The sequence below is a fragment of the Biomphalaria glabrata genome, chromosome 9 (assembly GCF_947242115.1).
Source record: "Biomphalaria glabrata chromosome 9, xgBioGlab47.1, whole genome shotgun sequence".
NCBI classification, from domain to species: Eukaryota; Metazoa; Mollusca; class Gastropoda; family Planorbidae; genus Biomphalaria; species Biomphalaria glabrata.
This window is the reverse complement of record NC_074719.1, coordinates 34550838-34565064: the sequence shown is the minus strand read 5'-3', so window position 1 is coordinate 34565064 and position 14227 is coordinate 34550838. Positions and strand designations below refer to the sequence as shown.

Genomic DNA, 14227 nt, shown 5'->3' with positions numbered 1-14227 from the left:
GTGGTGCTGAAGCCTTAAACCCGTTCGGGGTAAAGACATAATTTAGATGAAAAGCTATATTATACGTTTAGGGTTGTAATTGTTTTGTTTGTATAAACGTCATATCCGTTGTTGCCTAGTTACTTCGTGACGTTATCATTGTGTGCCATATTGTCATATCCCAACCCATAGTGATAGTCTCATTTAATTATTTCATTTGTTTATATTATTTTAAATTATTTATTTTTATTAATTTAATTAGATCTGTATTTTTTTTTCACTTAATGATAGAAAGTGCGGGTAGGATTCTTTTACTGTGAATCAGACTAAAATAATTTTAGTTTGAGCGGTTAAAATCAAATATGATTTTGCCATGAGAATAATGCCGAAACTGGCTATGTAGTCAAACACTGTCGTCTGGCTAAATATAGATCTACAAATTTTGTACATCTCTTTGGTACAATTAAATCATCTAGACTCTAATTTGAAATATTATTAATTGAAAGATGAATGAAGGTAGTACATTCTAGATATATATATCTTGTTGAAGATATATTTGACACTGTATAAACATATTTGTTTCATATGGTTAAATAGAACCATAATTTCTGGATTGGATCTATCTTATCTAGATCTAGACTCTAGACAGTCTTTGAATTTACTCTAGACACTTCAGTCACATCAAATTTTAAAATTGATCATAGTTATTCATACTAGATCTAATAGTCATAGTGCTCTTGATAACTAGATCTAAATGGTAATATTATACATACTATAATATACTAGATGTAAATTTGTGTGATACTAGACCTAATATACAGATCTGAATATAACTCAGACTAAATTTACACATTTACTAAATCTATAGATAGAGACATAACACTTAAAACTTGTATAAAAGTGTGTAAAAACTTGAATATAAAATAAGTTTAAAGTATAGCCATAACCAATATAGGCTAAGTAAAAATATATATAAAATAAAATACAATGGCTACATCATCATATGTGGACCTTAAGGAGGTTAAGGAAACAGCTATGCAGGATGGAAAGGCCATGGAGTTAAAAGGAAAGGACTTAGCAGCTTATGTACAGCAAGTTGTGAGGGAAGAAACAGAACGTCAAAGACAAGAAAGGATCAGAAAGGAAGAATATGAGAAGCAAAAAGAGGAACAAAAAAGGCAAGACAAAGAGAGAGAAAAAATTAGAGAGCATGAAGCTAAAATGGAGAAGATGAGATTGGATGCAGCACAAGCCAGAGCTCAAACTGAACAAGGAAATAACACAAATAACTCAAATAATATTACCACACAAAGAGACAACCCTAATTCGCAGACATGGCTAAAGAGAAAGATACAAAGTTTTGATGAACAGAAGGATGACATTGGTGATTTTTTGAAAAGATATGAGGCAAAAATGTCTACATTTAATATGCCTGAAGAAGAGTGGTCTGAAATACTGATAGACTTTGTTCATGGTCAAGCTCTAACAATATGCCAAAATCATGACCATCATATTGATGATAGCTATCAAATTTTAAAAAGAGAGTTATTGAATGCCTATGGTCATAATGCTACAACTTTTAGAAAGAAATATTTTGACAATATACCATCATTAGAAATAGAACCCCAAACTACCATTAATATGGAAAAGGATTTTTTCAATAAGTGGGTAAAATTAGAAAAAGTGACAAACTCTTATGAAGGATTAAAAAATTTTATTCTAGTGGACAACTTTGTAAATAAATGTGATCCTCAGTTACAATCTTTTATTAGAGAAAGAAATCCAAAAACTATAGATGAAATAACAGAGATAATGAGAGTATACAAAAATGCCTATCCAAATAAACCATTTTCTGATAGGGATAAGAGCAAAGTAGATTTAATAGGATACACCAAAGAAAATGTTGATAGAAGTAGAAATAGAAACAGATCAAATAGTGGAAATAGAAAATATAGTGAAATAACCTGTTTTAAATGTCAAGGAAAAGGTCATATAGCAGCTAACTGTAACTAATAATTACTAAATACATACTAGCTGAACACAGAACCAGATCTACCTTAGTCAACACTAAACTTAAAAAAGAAACAACAGTCATAATCAATCATCACACTTTAGATCAAAGCAACTTAAAAAATAACCTAACATACACATCCATAACACTAAAGAAGATTACCCATCACAAATGGAAGTTCTCAATTAGACAAAGCAGAAATAAATACCTATCACTGTTAATATTAATAGCAGGAGATGTAGAGTCAAATCCAGGGCCTAGATCTAAAGATAGATGCAACATCTGCAAAAAAGTATGCACCATGAAACAGAAAGCCATTCAATGTGACACCTGCGATGAATGGTACCATGCATCATGTCTCCATATGAATACACCTGTGTATTATGCCTTAGGCAACAAAGATGCATCATGGCACTGTGTACCGTGTGGGTTACCTCAGTTTACATCAGGACTGTTTGATTCCTTTGATGCAGACACTTCTAACCCATACAACATCCTAAACACCATCCCAAACCAAACTCACCAACCACTAGCCAGATCCACTCCTGTTAAACCTAAATCTACTAAAATTAATACAACAGCCTCACTAAACAAACCTACTAAAGAAGTAACACCAAAATACCTTAAAACCTTAATAATAAATTTTCAAAGCATTAGGAACAAAACAGCAGATTTAGAAATTTTATTAGAATGTGAGAAACCAGACATAATTGCAGGCACAGAAACTTGGCTACATCCTGAAATTTATAATGCAGAAATTTTCAATAGTAATTATGAAATTTTTAGAAAAGATAGGGCTGATAATCATGGAGGAGTTCTTTTAGCAATAAAAAACACTCTTATAGCAGAAGAAATTACCTTACCTAACTCAAAAAATATAGAATCAACATTTTGTAAAATTAATACCACCTCAACATCCCTAATAATAGGCAGCAATTACAGACCACCAAATTCTAGTTTAGAATACATGCAGGAACTATGTAATCAGATTACGACACTTAAAAGACAAATAAAAATGCAGTTTTTTGGATTATGGGTGATTTCAACCTACCTGATATAAATTGGAAAACACTAACCATAGATAAACACCAAAACCTTAAGGACATAAATGAGCTTTTCATAGAAACTTTACACAACCTAAGTTTAGATCAAATCATTAAAAAGCCAACTAGATTAAACAACACATTAGATCTCTTCTTAACCAACAGACCTGGATTAGTAGTAGATTATGATATTATCCCTTATCTATCAGACCATGAGATCATAAAAATACACAGTCAGATAAAAGCAGTAGCCAATACAAAACCCAAAAGAAAAATCTTACTCTGGAATAAATGTAACCTAACACAACTACACCAAGCTGCATTAAACTTTCAACAAACATTATTATTAGAAAAAGACATTAACCAACCAGTCGATGACCTCTGGAATTTCATTAAAAACCATCTTAAAAGCATTATAGAAAATCATATACCAACTAAATACACATCAAACAAAATAAATAAATGCTGGTTTAATAATAGACTAAAGAAGCTTTGTAAACAGAAGGAAAACCTATATAGAAAATTTAAAGAAACTAGTGCAGAAAGAGTTTACAAAAAGTATATAAAAATTAAACACTTAACCCAAAAAGTAAGCAGACAGCTGCAGAGTGAATACATAAACAATGTAATATCTAAAGATAACAACAAAAACCTATGGTCATACATTAAGTCTAAGAAAATGGAAACAACAGGCATAGCGCCATTAAAAGATGAACATAACATAATACATAATGATAATGAAACTAAAGCAAACATCGTAAACAAATACTTTGCATCAGCATTCTCAGCCCCAGGAGACAAAGACATATTACTGAATTTGAACCAAGTAGACAACATAGAAGATATAGTAGTACAAGAAAATGGAATTCAAAAACTATTAGCCAACACTAAACCAAATAAAGCTTCTGGACCTGATGGTATTCCAGCTAGATTACTCAAAGAACTAAGTAATGAGCTAGCCCCAGTGTTCAAAATACTCTTTCAGGCTTCACTTAACCAGGGCAGAGTACCAAAGGACTGGAAAGAAGCTAATGTCACCCCCCTATTTAAAAAAGGAGACAAATCTGACCCAGGAAACTACAGACCAGTATCACTTACCAGCATCACATGTAAAATCGTAGAACACATAATATGTAGCAACATCATAAACCACTTAGACAAACATAATGTCCTCACACCATACCAACATGGCTTTAGGAAATATAGATCATGTGAAACACAACTAATAGGACTAATTGATGATTTTTCAAAAGGTTTAGATAATAGTGAACAAATAGATGCTATCTTACTAGATTTTTCTAAGGCTTTTGACAAAGTTCACCACCATAGTTTGCTTAAAAAATTAAAATATTTCGGCATTAATGGTCCACTGCATCAGTGGATTAAAGATTTTCTGATAGGGAGAGAACAAACTGTAATAATAAATGGCTCTAAATCAACACCGATAACAGTAAACTCAGGTGTACCTCAAGGAACAGTCTTGGGTCCACTACTATTTTTAATTTACATAAATGATTTACCTAATTGCATTACTTCAGGAACAAAAGTCAGATTTTTTGCAGACGATTGCATAATATATAGAACAATAAATACAACACAAGACACAGATATTTTACAAAGAGAATTAGATGAATTACAGAAATGGGAATCAAATTGGAGCATGTCTTTCCACCCAGAAAAATGTCAGTTGTTAAGAGTAACAAAAAAACTAAAACAAATTAATTCCACTTATCTTATTCATGGCAAACCAGTAACACAGACTAAAAACGCAAAATACCTAGGTGTTATAATAAATGAAAAACTGTCATGGAATCCACATATTGATGAAACTACAAAAAAATCAAACAAAGCATTAGGATTTATTAAAAGAAATTTCTATAAATCAAATAAGAACATAAAACTAAAATGTTATTTAACCTTGGTTAGGCCAATAATAGAATATGCATCCTCTGTTTGGGACCCCTCAACTCAAGAAAACATTAAGAAACTAGAACAGACACAAAATAGAGCAGTGCGATTCATAACAAACGAATATTCACATTTGACTAGAGTAACACCTTTAGTAAAATCACTAAATTTAGAAAGCCTTCAGGACAGAAGGCTCAAAAGTAAAGTAGCAATAATACATAAAACACTGAACCATAATCTTCAAATACAAAAACAAAATGTAATAAAATACTCTGAAAGACACAAAGATAAAGGCACATTCCTCGTCCCATATGCTAGGACAAATTTGTACAAATACTCCTTCTTCCCTAGTGCTATTAGAGCATGGAATGGGTTGCCTGAGCTAGCCAGGAAAACCAGTGACTTGGCAGAATTTAAGTCATTGGTTAATATGCATGACTAAATGCATGACGCGTAGGACGTAATCATCTTCTTTTTTGAAGTAACGTCTGTATTATATAAGATAAGAAGAAGATAACTGTAGAAGAGGGAATAGTAGGTCTGGAAGTAGAAATAGGTACAATGAACAAAATAACAGTAGATATAGGAGTAGGGATAGGAATGACAGGGGAAATTATAGAAATAGGAGTTACAGTAGGGAATACAAAAATAAAGGTACAGATAGGGTATATTTCATGGAAGGAAATAGGAACAATTTTGCAGTGTACCCAGGGTTTGTAGATAGAATTCCGATGGAATTAATCAGGGATTCAGGTTGTAACACCTTGGCAGTAAAAACTAAATTTGTCAAACCTCATTGGTATAAAGGGTTTACTAAGAAAGTAGAATTAGCAGATGGCACCGTAAGGGAATTTAAAGCTATAAGGGTATACATTGAAACTCCATTTTTCACTGGTTATTGTGATGGCATTGCAATACCAGAAATGAGATATGATATGTTAGTAGGAAACATAAAAGGAGTTAAAGAATGTTCAAGAAAAGAATTAGAAGACTGGCAAAACAAATACGAAAACATAAGACAAAATCATGAAAACATAGAAACACAAAATATAACAAGTATGGTAATAACAAGATCAATGGATAAACAAGATGAGAAACAGGAAAATACAATAAATGTAATAAGTAATGATGAAGAAAAAGAAACCAGTAAAGTAATACAAATAGAAAATACAGATGTTAAGGAAAGAGAGATAGAAAATGAAACACAAAATATTCTTGAAACACAAATATCTCAAAGTGAAAAAGAAACAATACCCACATTTGCATTAGAACAAATGAATGACAATATTATTGGGAAAATATATTCAAGAATATCAGATAAAAACAATAATAATCCATTGGAGAAATTTTGTATAGAGAATAAAATATTATTTAGACAAACAAGTAATGATAACAAGAAAATAAAACAACTTGTCTTACCACAGAAATATTGGAAAGATGTTTTAATCATGACACATGATAATAATTTAGCAGCACATAGGGGAGTAAAGAAATGTTATAGGAATTTGTCAAAACAAGTATTTTGGCCCAAAATGAAAGCAACAATCAACAAATACATAAACTCATGTGACATATGTCAAAAGAGATCTAACAAAAGCCTAGTGAATAAAGCACCCATTCAAGAAATGGATGAACCTACAAAACCATTTCAGAAAGTATCTATTGATTTAATAGGTCCTTTAATTCAAACTGAAAATAATAACAAATACATTCTAACAGTAATAGACATGTTTAGTAGATATCCAGAAGCAATCCCATTATCAAATACAAGTGCAGAGAATATCATTAATGCCATAACTCAAAAAGTAATTACAAGACATGGTATACCTAAAATTATATTGAGTGATCAGGGATCTCAGTTTAAGTCAGAACAATTTAAGAAATGGACTAAACAATACAATATACAACACATATACTCTTCGGTTTACCACCCAGAGAGTAATGGTTTATGTGAACGGTATGGTGGTTCATTAAAAAGATCACTAACAAAAATAATTCAGAATAATCAGAACAAGTGGGATCATTACATTAACTATGTACTATTTGCTCATAGAAACAACATCCATGAAGCAACACAATTTTCAACTTATGAAATAATACATGGAAGAAAACCCAGAGATGTATTAGATGTTTTTAAAGAAAATCTAATAGACAATGAGAATAAATTAAATAATGACAGTGAAACAACAATCACAACAGAATTGAAAGAAATATGGACTCAAGCATATAACAACAACAAGAAGTACAAACAAAGTGCTCATGAGAATATAAATAAGAAAAGACAATTGAAAACACTAGAAGTAGGAAACAATGTATTAATATTAATAAATGACCTGAAAAATAAAATTGGTAAACAATGGAAAGGTCCATTTAAAGTGATAAAACAAATTAATGATGTGAATTATCAAATTGAAATAAATGGGAAAATTAAAACATATCACATAAATAATTTGAAACTGTATCATGATAGAGAAGATGAGTTGATACAAAACATTCAGGAGAAAATAGAAAATAAATTTTCAGAAAGAGAAGAATGCTTGATGATAATAACAAATGAAAATCACAATGAAAATGATATTAAGAAAATACCTGTAATAGAAACAAAAGAGAATCAAACTTGGCAAAAGATTAATCTTAATAATTTAACTAAGGAAAAGTCAAAAGACATAACTAAAATAATACAGGAATACAAAGAAATTTTTTCCAGCATACCAGGAAAAACTAATATTATTAAACATGACATTAAAGTAACAGATCAAAAACCTATCAAGCTTAAGCCATATAGAATACCGCTACATTTACAAGACAAAGTAAAGAAAGAAATAGACAATTTACTAGAATCAGGTATAATTGAACCATCAACATCTCCTTATGCTTCACCAATTGTGATAGCCAAAAAGAAGAATGGAGATATACGGTTATGTATTGATTATAGGAAAATTAACAACATCACAGAATTTGACCCATATCCAATGCCAAATATAGAGGATATTTTACATAAATTAAATGGAGCAAAATTTTTTACTAAATTGGATTTAACTAAAGGTTATTGGCAAATACCTTTAACAGAAAATGCAAAACCTTACACAGCATTTGTAACACCATATGGTATTTTTCAATGGAATTATATGAGTTTTGGATTAGTAAATGCACCTGCCACATTTAATAGAATGATGAACATGATAATTGGAAACAAAGAAAATGTTATTTGCTATTTGGATGACATATGTATTTTTAATAATAGTTGGGAGGAACATTTGGTAGATGTAAAAGAAGTGTTCAAAATAAAAAAAGAAAGTGGACTTACAATTCAAGCAGAAAAAGTAGAAATAGGATTGGAGGAAATAATTTTCTTAGGACATAAAGTAAATAACAACATGATTAGCCCTATTGAAGATAACATAAAAAAAGTACTTAATATTGAAATACCTACAACAAAAAGACAAATTAAAAGCATATTAGGAATAGTAAATTATTACAGAAAGTTTATAAAGAACTTAGCAGAAATAGTGAATCCATTAAATGACTTACTTAAAAAAGGAAAACCTCAAAAAGTAGTCTGTAATGAGGAATGTGTGAAAGCTATTGACAGAATTAAAGATGTTTTTAGTCATGAACTAATATTAAGGCTACCTGATAAAGACAAAATATTTTATGTCACAACTGATGCATCTGGTAATGCTATTGGTGGTTGTCTAATGCAGAACTATGATAACTTACATCCTATATTATATGTAAGTAGAAAATTGTCAGAGGCAGAAAAAAAATATAGTGTCATTGAAAGAGAAGCCTTAGCTGTAATATGGGTAATTACTAAGCTAGAGAGCTATCTAATAGGAAGGAAATTCATATTATTAACTGATCATAAACCTATTCAGTATATACAGCAAAAGAGCATGAAAAACAGTCGTGTTTATAGATGGTTCTTAGCACTACAGGAATATAAATTTGAAGTGAAAGCTATTAGTGGATCTATGAATATTGTAGCTGATCTATTGTCTAGAATGACATTGAAATGAAATAATTTTGTAAATAAACTATGATTATATTGAGTATGTAATATATATTAATATATTGACACCATTTATATGTTATGGAAAAGGGAGATAAGTAAATTTGATGTTAAGCATTTAAAAGTAAGTATGGATATTTTTTTTTGTGTGAATCATTTCATATATCATTGACGAAAGTTAGTTCTATGGAAAAGGGTGAGTATAAAAGAAAAATGGACAAAAGCGTATAAAAGGGTGGTAAGGAAAAAATTTATTGAATGTGGAAATAAAGTCTATAATTGTTTTTTTGAAATATTGTATTTTATCAGATTACTGCCAGTGAAGAACATTTGTGATCTATGACGTGCCCATAAGATGCCACATTTTCCTCCATGATGAACTGTGTACTAATGAAGATGATTCTGGAATGTTATGAACATTGACATTGAATATGAGGAACTGTCAAGTCAAGATGAAGATGTCAAGATTTTATGTTTGTTGTCTTCCCCTTAAATTGAAAATGCCCTTGTAAGACTTGACAGTAGTGGAAAAATATTGACATATTTTTTTTCAAGGGGGGGAGGAATCTGTTAGACACCTTATTTATATAGGTTAGTTATTTAGCGACGCACCATAGGAGACGCATATTGAACGGGACTAGTGACGTTTGGGATATGTTGGGTTAGAGACCGGAAAATCAGTTAGCGATAGAATATTCCAGGGTAACGACGTGTTTAGTGACAGAGACTTCTACTGTGGCCTTTTATCAGAATAAATCCATGTACAATTGTTCATCAGAGTCGACTACATCTCTTCACTAGTTAAAAATCGATGTGCCAGGTCTTGTTTGTATTGTTGTTCAACTACACGTAATACACCCGAACAATTACACCCAAACGATTGCAGAGTAATTGGTTGACTTCAAGACAGCCTGAACTAGCAACATCACAAAGACACCTGGAATTCCTGATGTAGAAAACAGGAAGTAGAATGAATAAAGTTTACTTTGAGTTCAGTCAAGTCATTCAAGTGGTATCCTTTGGACCGGGCAGTCAAGTAGTATCTTTTGGTCAGGGACGTACAGTAGCGACTTAATAAGTCGAGTAGTAATTTCAGTTAGGTAGTAACTTTTGGGCAGTTGATGCCAGTGGTCTTTTTGAGACATTTATTTCTACAGCTATTCTGTATTATTCTGCACAGTGTTACCTGCTGAGATGCGGACGTGATTTGTAATATACTCTGGAGAGTTTAACGCATTGGATATATTTGATACCGCTGTTATGCGGATAGGATTGTTTCTTGACTTGTGTAACTGACAAGAAGTGCAGTGTTACTATCATTGTTATCAAATAAACTTTATATTTTGTCTGCTGAAACGGACTTAAGTCAATCTGTAGTGTCTATGTTTGTTACGTGTCAAGAGTACTCCAGGAAGCACGAACCCAGCATTCTACGCATTCGCGACACAGTAGTAGTGACCAGTCCCTCATGTGTGTAATAGTAATACACGCCACACAATATCAACGCCACGTCTCAAACCGTCCATTTACATAAACATGGAAATTATTTTCTTCATGCAGACACAGAATTGAGCAAATGATGACAACATCCAGTGAGTGTAATGTTTTTCCGGCCTTTTCGTGGCACCATGGATGAAATACCCATCATTGAAAACTTTGAAACCTACTGGGTTTGAAGAGTATAGAGTACATTGCACCAGTTGGGGAAGAAATGTCAGGCTCGATAGCCGTGTCGGATCAGTCACACCGTTCCGAATTACGCGATGTGGTGGCGGTCTTCTTACAGCTACTAGCGTTACATAATAAAGAAAAAGAAAGACTTCCTCGTGGGGCATTGCCTCTGGCCTCGCCAGAACTGATGTTGGCGAGCAAAGTATGAAGTACGTCTAAATGTCTTTATGCTTTTATCTTCACATGAACAGTGTTATCATGTATCACATCACACAAATATCTTTATAACCTAATGAAGAAAAAAAAAACAGCAACAAGGAAAAAGCGTTCTTATAGGTTGGTGCAAATAAAATAATGCTGCCCCTAACCAAAAATAAATGAAGCATTGTCTGAAACATTTATGGCCCATTTCGCAATATTGGAAATAAACTTTAAACGTTTAACCATTCAACAAATATACTTTAAACGTTTAACCGTGCATACTATAATTATGTAATAAATACTGTTAGGATACATATCTAATAGATTTAATAAAGTACTCTAGGTGATAGTCTCCAAACGAAAGGGTAGAGGAAATTAGACAGAAAAAATAACGAGCCTATAGACAAGTGACGATTGGGACGCTAACATTAAAGGACTTATCATATCTCATATTTTACAGACGTTACTTTTAAAAAGAAGATAATTGCGTCCTACGCAATCTAGTCATGAAAGTTAGTTAACGACTTAGACCCTGTTAAGTCGTTTGTTTTCCTGGCTGATTCAGGCAACCCATTCCATTCTCTAATGGCACTAGGGAAAAACGAGCTTTTCTACGACTTTGTTCTAACGTATGAAAAAAGAAATGTGCCTATATCAGTGTGTCTTTCTCCGGGACAGTTTCCCCTGTAAATAAATGTTGTAAGTGTTATTAAGTCATTGGAGAGCCGAGCAGCTGTGCGGACTCGCATGAGGGTTATAGGATAGTATTTACAAATATTTAATTAACATTGACAACCACACGACGTTCCCGAGTTTTGTTCTAATGTCTGCTTGGTAGTCGAAAGAGTTTGTCTATTTTCTTGCTCAAAATCTGCAGGCACAAATTTTTTAAAAGTCCAAATGATTAAAATTACAATTATTAAAATAACCAATACAATTTCAACAGCAACTGTATAACTGTATACATGTAAAAAAAAATATTTAAGTTACCATGAACTTCAAGTGTATGCAAGGTATCCCATGTGTTGCTCATCAAATCTACTTGCATTTGTGAAGGAAGTGTTTCTTTGTTACTTGACGTGTTCATTCTTTTGTTGATTATGTTCATCTTCCTATTTAGAGCTTTAACCTAAGAAATAAATCAATTCAACACTAAATAGGTTGATCTAGTCTTTTAAGGAGAGCATTAAGTGAAACACTAAAAAATATTGATTTATTTAATTTTTCACGATATGCCTCAACCAGAGGAAATAATATGTTGGCTAATGTTACGATGAAATTGTGTTGATCAGAAAATGTCTGAAGTTCTAATTTCGTATTTTAGTCTTTTTTTTTAAAACAGTTTCTCAACACGTAAACAATATAGTGATGCCAGAGATACAACTGTAAAGTATAAGCTCAAAACTGAGACCCTTTTCAAATAAATACAAAACATTTATTGCAGAACTTGGAATCACTTTAATACACATTTAAATGTGCCCTCGGCACAAACATTAGACTAATGCGCTCCCTGGTCATGGCCACATTCTTATATGCTTGCGAGACTTGGACGCTGACTGCAGAGCTTGAGAGCGGGACCCTAGCAATGGAATTGAGATGCTACAGAAGGATACTAGGTATCACATTTAAAGACCCAATCACAAACAAAGAGATTAGAGACAGCAATTGGACCACAATACAGAACGTGATGATTAGGAAAGAGATCTATGTAGATCTTGGTCTCTAGACTAATGAAGCTATTCTTCTTATTGTATCAGGAACTACAAAAAAAATATATTTTTTTTTTGCTTTCTTTATCTTACATGAACACAAACTGTGATAGTAAATGTTATTATTTTGTCAGGCCTGCCCTGTTATTCTAACCCATGAACCCACATTGCTGGCATGTTGAAAGAATGTGCTAATTAACAGATAGGGGGGGGGGATAATTAAATTCCTTTTAGTCCTATATATATTCCTTTTAGTCCTATATATATGGACGATCTAACATGACTAAAGAGGCATTTCAACAGACAAGAAAGTGTTTGTTATTCTCTACTAGCCTACTATTACAAACTATGTGTTGATCTTTGTCAATCTCACTTTTCTTGCTAGTTTCTCTTGATTTGCTCTAATCTCCTCGGTTCTCTTTGACAAAATGTGAACTTCAGTTTGGAGATTTGACATTAAAGTACTTGCAGCATGAAGTTCGCTAATAAAATCTTCCTGAAACTCCAAAAGCTTTGCTTCTACATCGTAAGCAGCACTAGCCATCGCTTCGGTTTGCTCTTTACAGTTTTCCTCAGTTGTACCTTTGCTCTTCTCGGCCATCAGAGTTGAGTTCTCAATGAATTTCTCGTTCCACGAGTAACGCTCTGAAATAAAAGAAACATTCAACTGCAATATTTATCCTCTATATTTTTAAGAATTAAAATTTAGATTAAGCGATTGTACATATTTTTCTAAAATTAAATCCGTTGTCATCAGAAGTTGGCAATTCAGTAAAAATCGTTAGTAGGTCGACCATGTATTAATCAGTTAGCATGATTCTTTCCGGGCTGAGTGGTTAATTAATAGGCTTCCTAACCTGAGGTCCTGGGTTCGAAACTCGATAAAGAGTGGAATTTTGATTTTTTTTAGGGCGCCCAGCGCTAATGGGTACCTGACTCTAGTGGGGGGGGGGGGGGAGAAAAGGCGGTTGATCGTTGTGCTGGCAACATAGCACCCTGCTCGTTAACCGTATGGCCAAAGAAAAAGATGACCTTAACATCATCTGTCCCATAGGTCGCAAGGTCTGAAAGGGAAACTTATGATTTTTGAGTAACTCGATTTAAGATATTTAAATGTCATTTGGTCAGAATACTCTCTTTCTCTCTCTTTCTCTCTCTCTGTCTCTCATATGTATATTTTGTAGACTAACAAAGTCTGTAGAACTGCAACTACTGAGTAACTACTCACTAGCTAGAGTAAGGTATTCTTGTAACACTTCTTCAGTCTTGTCACTTAGAAATTGTTTTACTTGTGTGTAGCACAGGGGTGGCCAAATTACAACCCACGGGCCAGATGCGGCCCTCTACCTATAGAACTCAAGTGTGCCTACAATTGATAAATAATACAAAATATAGATAATTTTAAATATCTCTATAAATTATTAAAATTTCTGATTCTTATCTCTTATGATGAAGAAACATTGTCTCTACATGTCATTCTGAAAAGTTCAAAGTTATTCAATGCTGGAAAGTCTTGGTTTAGGTTGGAACAAGATGGCAGTTGTAACAATTGATGGAGTCCTGATTTGACTGAGAAAAACAGTGTTGCTGTTGTTTTTAAATAAATTAATGAACAATATAAACTTTACCATAAACTTTAAACGGGAAAGATTGCGCAAAGCTGCATTGAATATCAAACATATCTTATTATTAG

At 32.5% G+C, this 14227-nt stretch overlaps 1 protein-coding gene and 1 long non-coding RNA gene across 20 annotated transcripts in view; one reads left to right on the top strand and one right to left on the bottom strand.

Annotated features, from left to right (window-relative positions):
• LOC106061590 (uncharacterized) overlaps window positions 1–14227 on the bottom strand; it is a 51454-nt gene that overhangs the window by 22791 nt on the left and 14436 nt on the right. For 10 of the 19 annotated variants that reach the window (XM_056039937.1, XM_056039946.1, XM_056039938.1 and 7 more), the window contains 2 exons: window positions 12908–13179; window positions 11816–11954 (listed from right to left, as the gene is read on the bottom strand). In XM_056039937.1, the coding sequence (XP_055895912.1) occupies window positions 11816–11818 (3 nt within the window). In that variant the 5' untranslated portion in view covers window positions 11819–11954; window positions 12908–13179. Of the gene's footprint in view, window positions 1–9183; window positions 10914–11815; window positions 11955–12907; window positions 13180–13762; window positions 13901–14227 lie in introns of those variants that run through there. The other 9 variants (XR_008779623.1, XR_008779622.1, XM_056039933.1 and 6 more) reach the window with 2 other exon arrangements.
• On the top strand, window positions 101–9725 carry LOC129928031 (uncharacterized). Its single transcript, XR_008779625.1, has 2 exons — window positions 101–495; window positions 9263–9725. It is a non-coding gene; the product is annotated as an uncharacterized LOC129928031 (long non-coding RNA).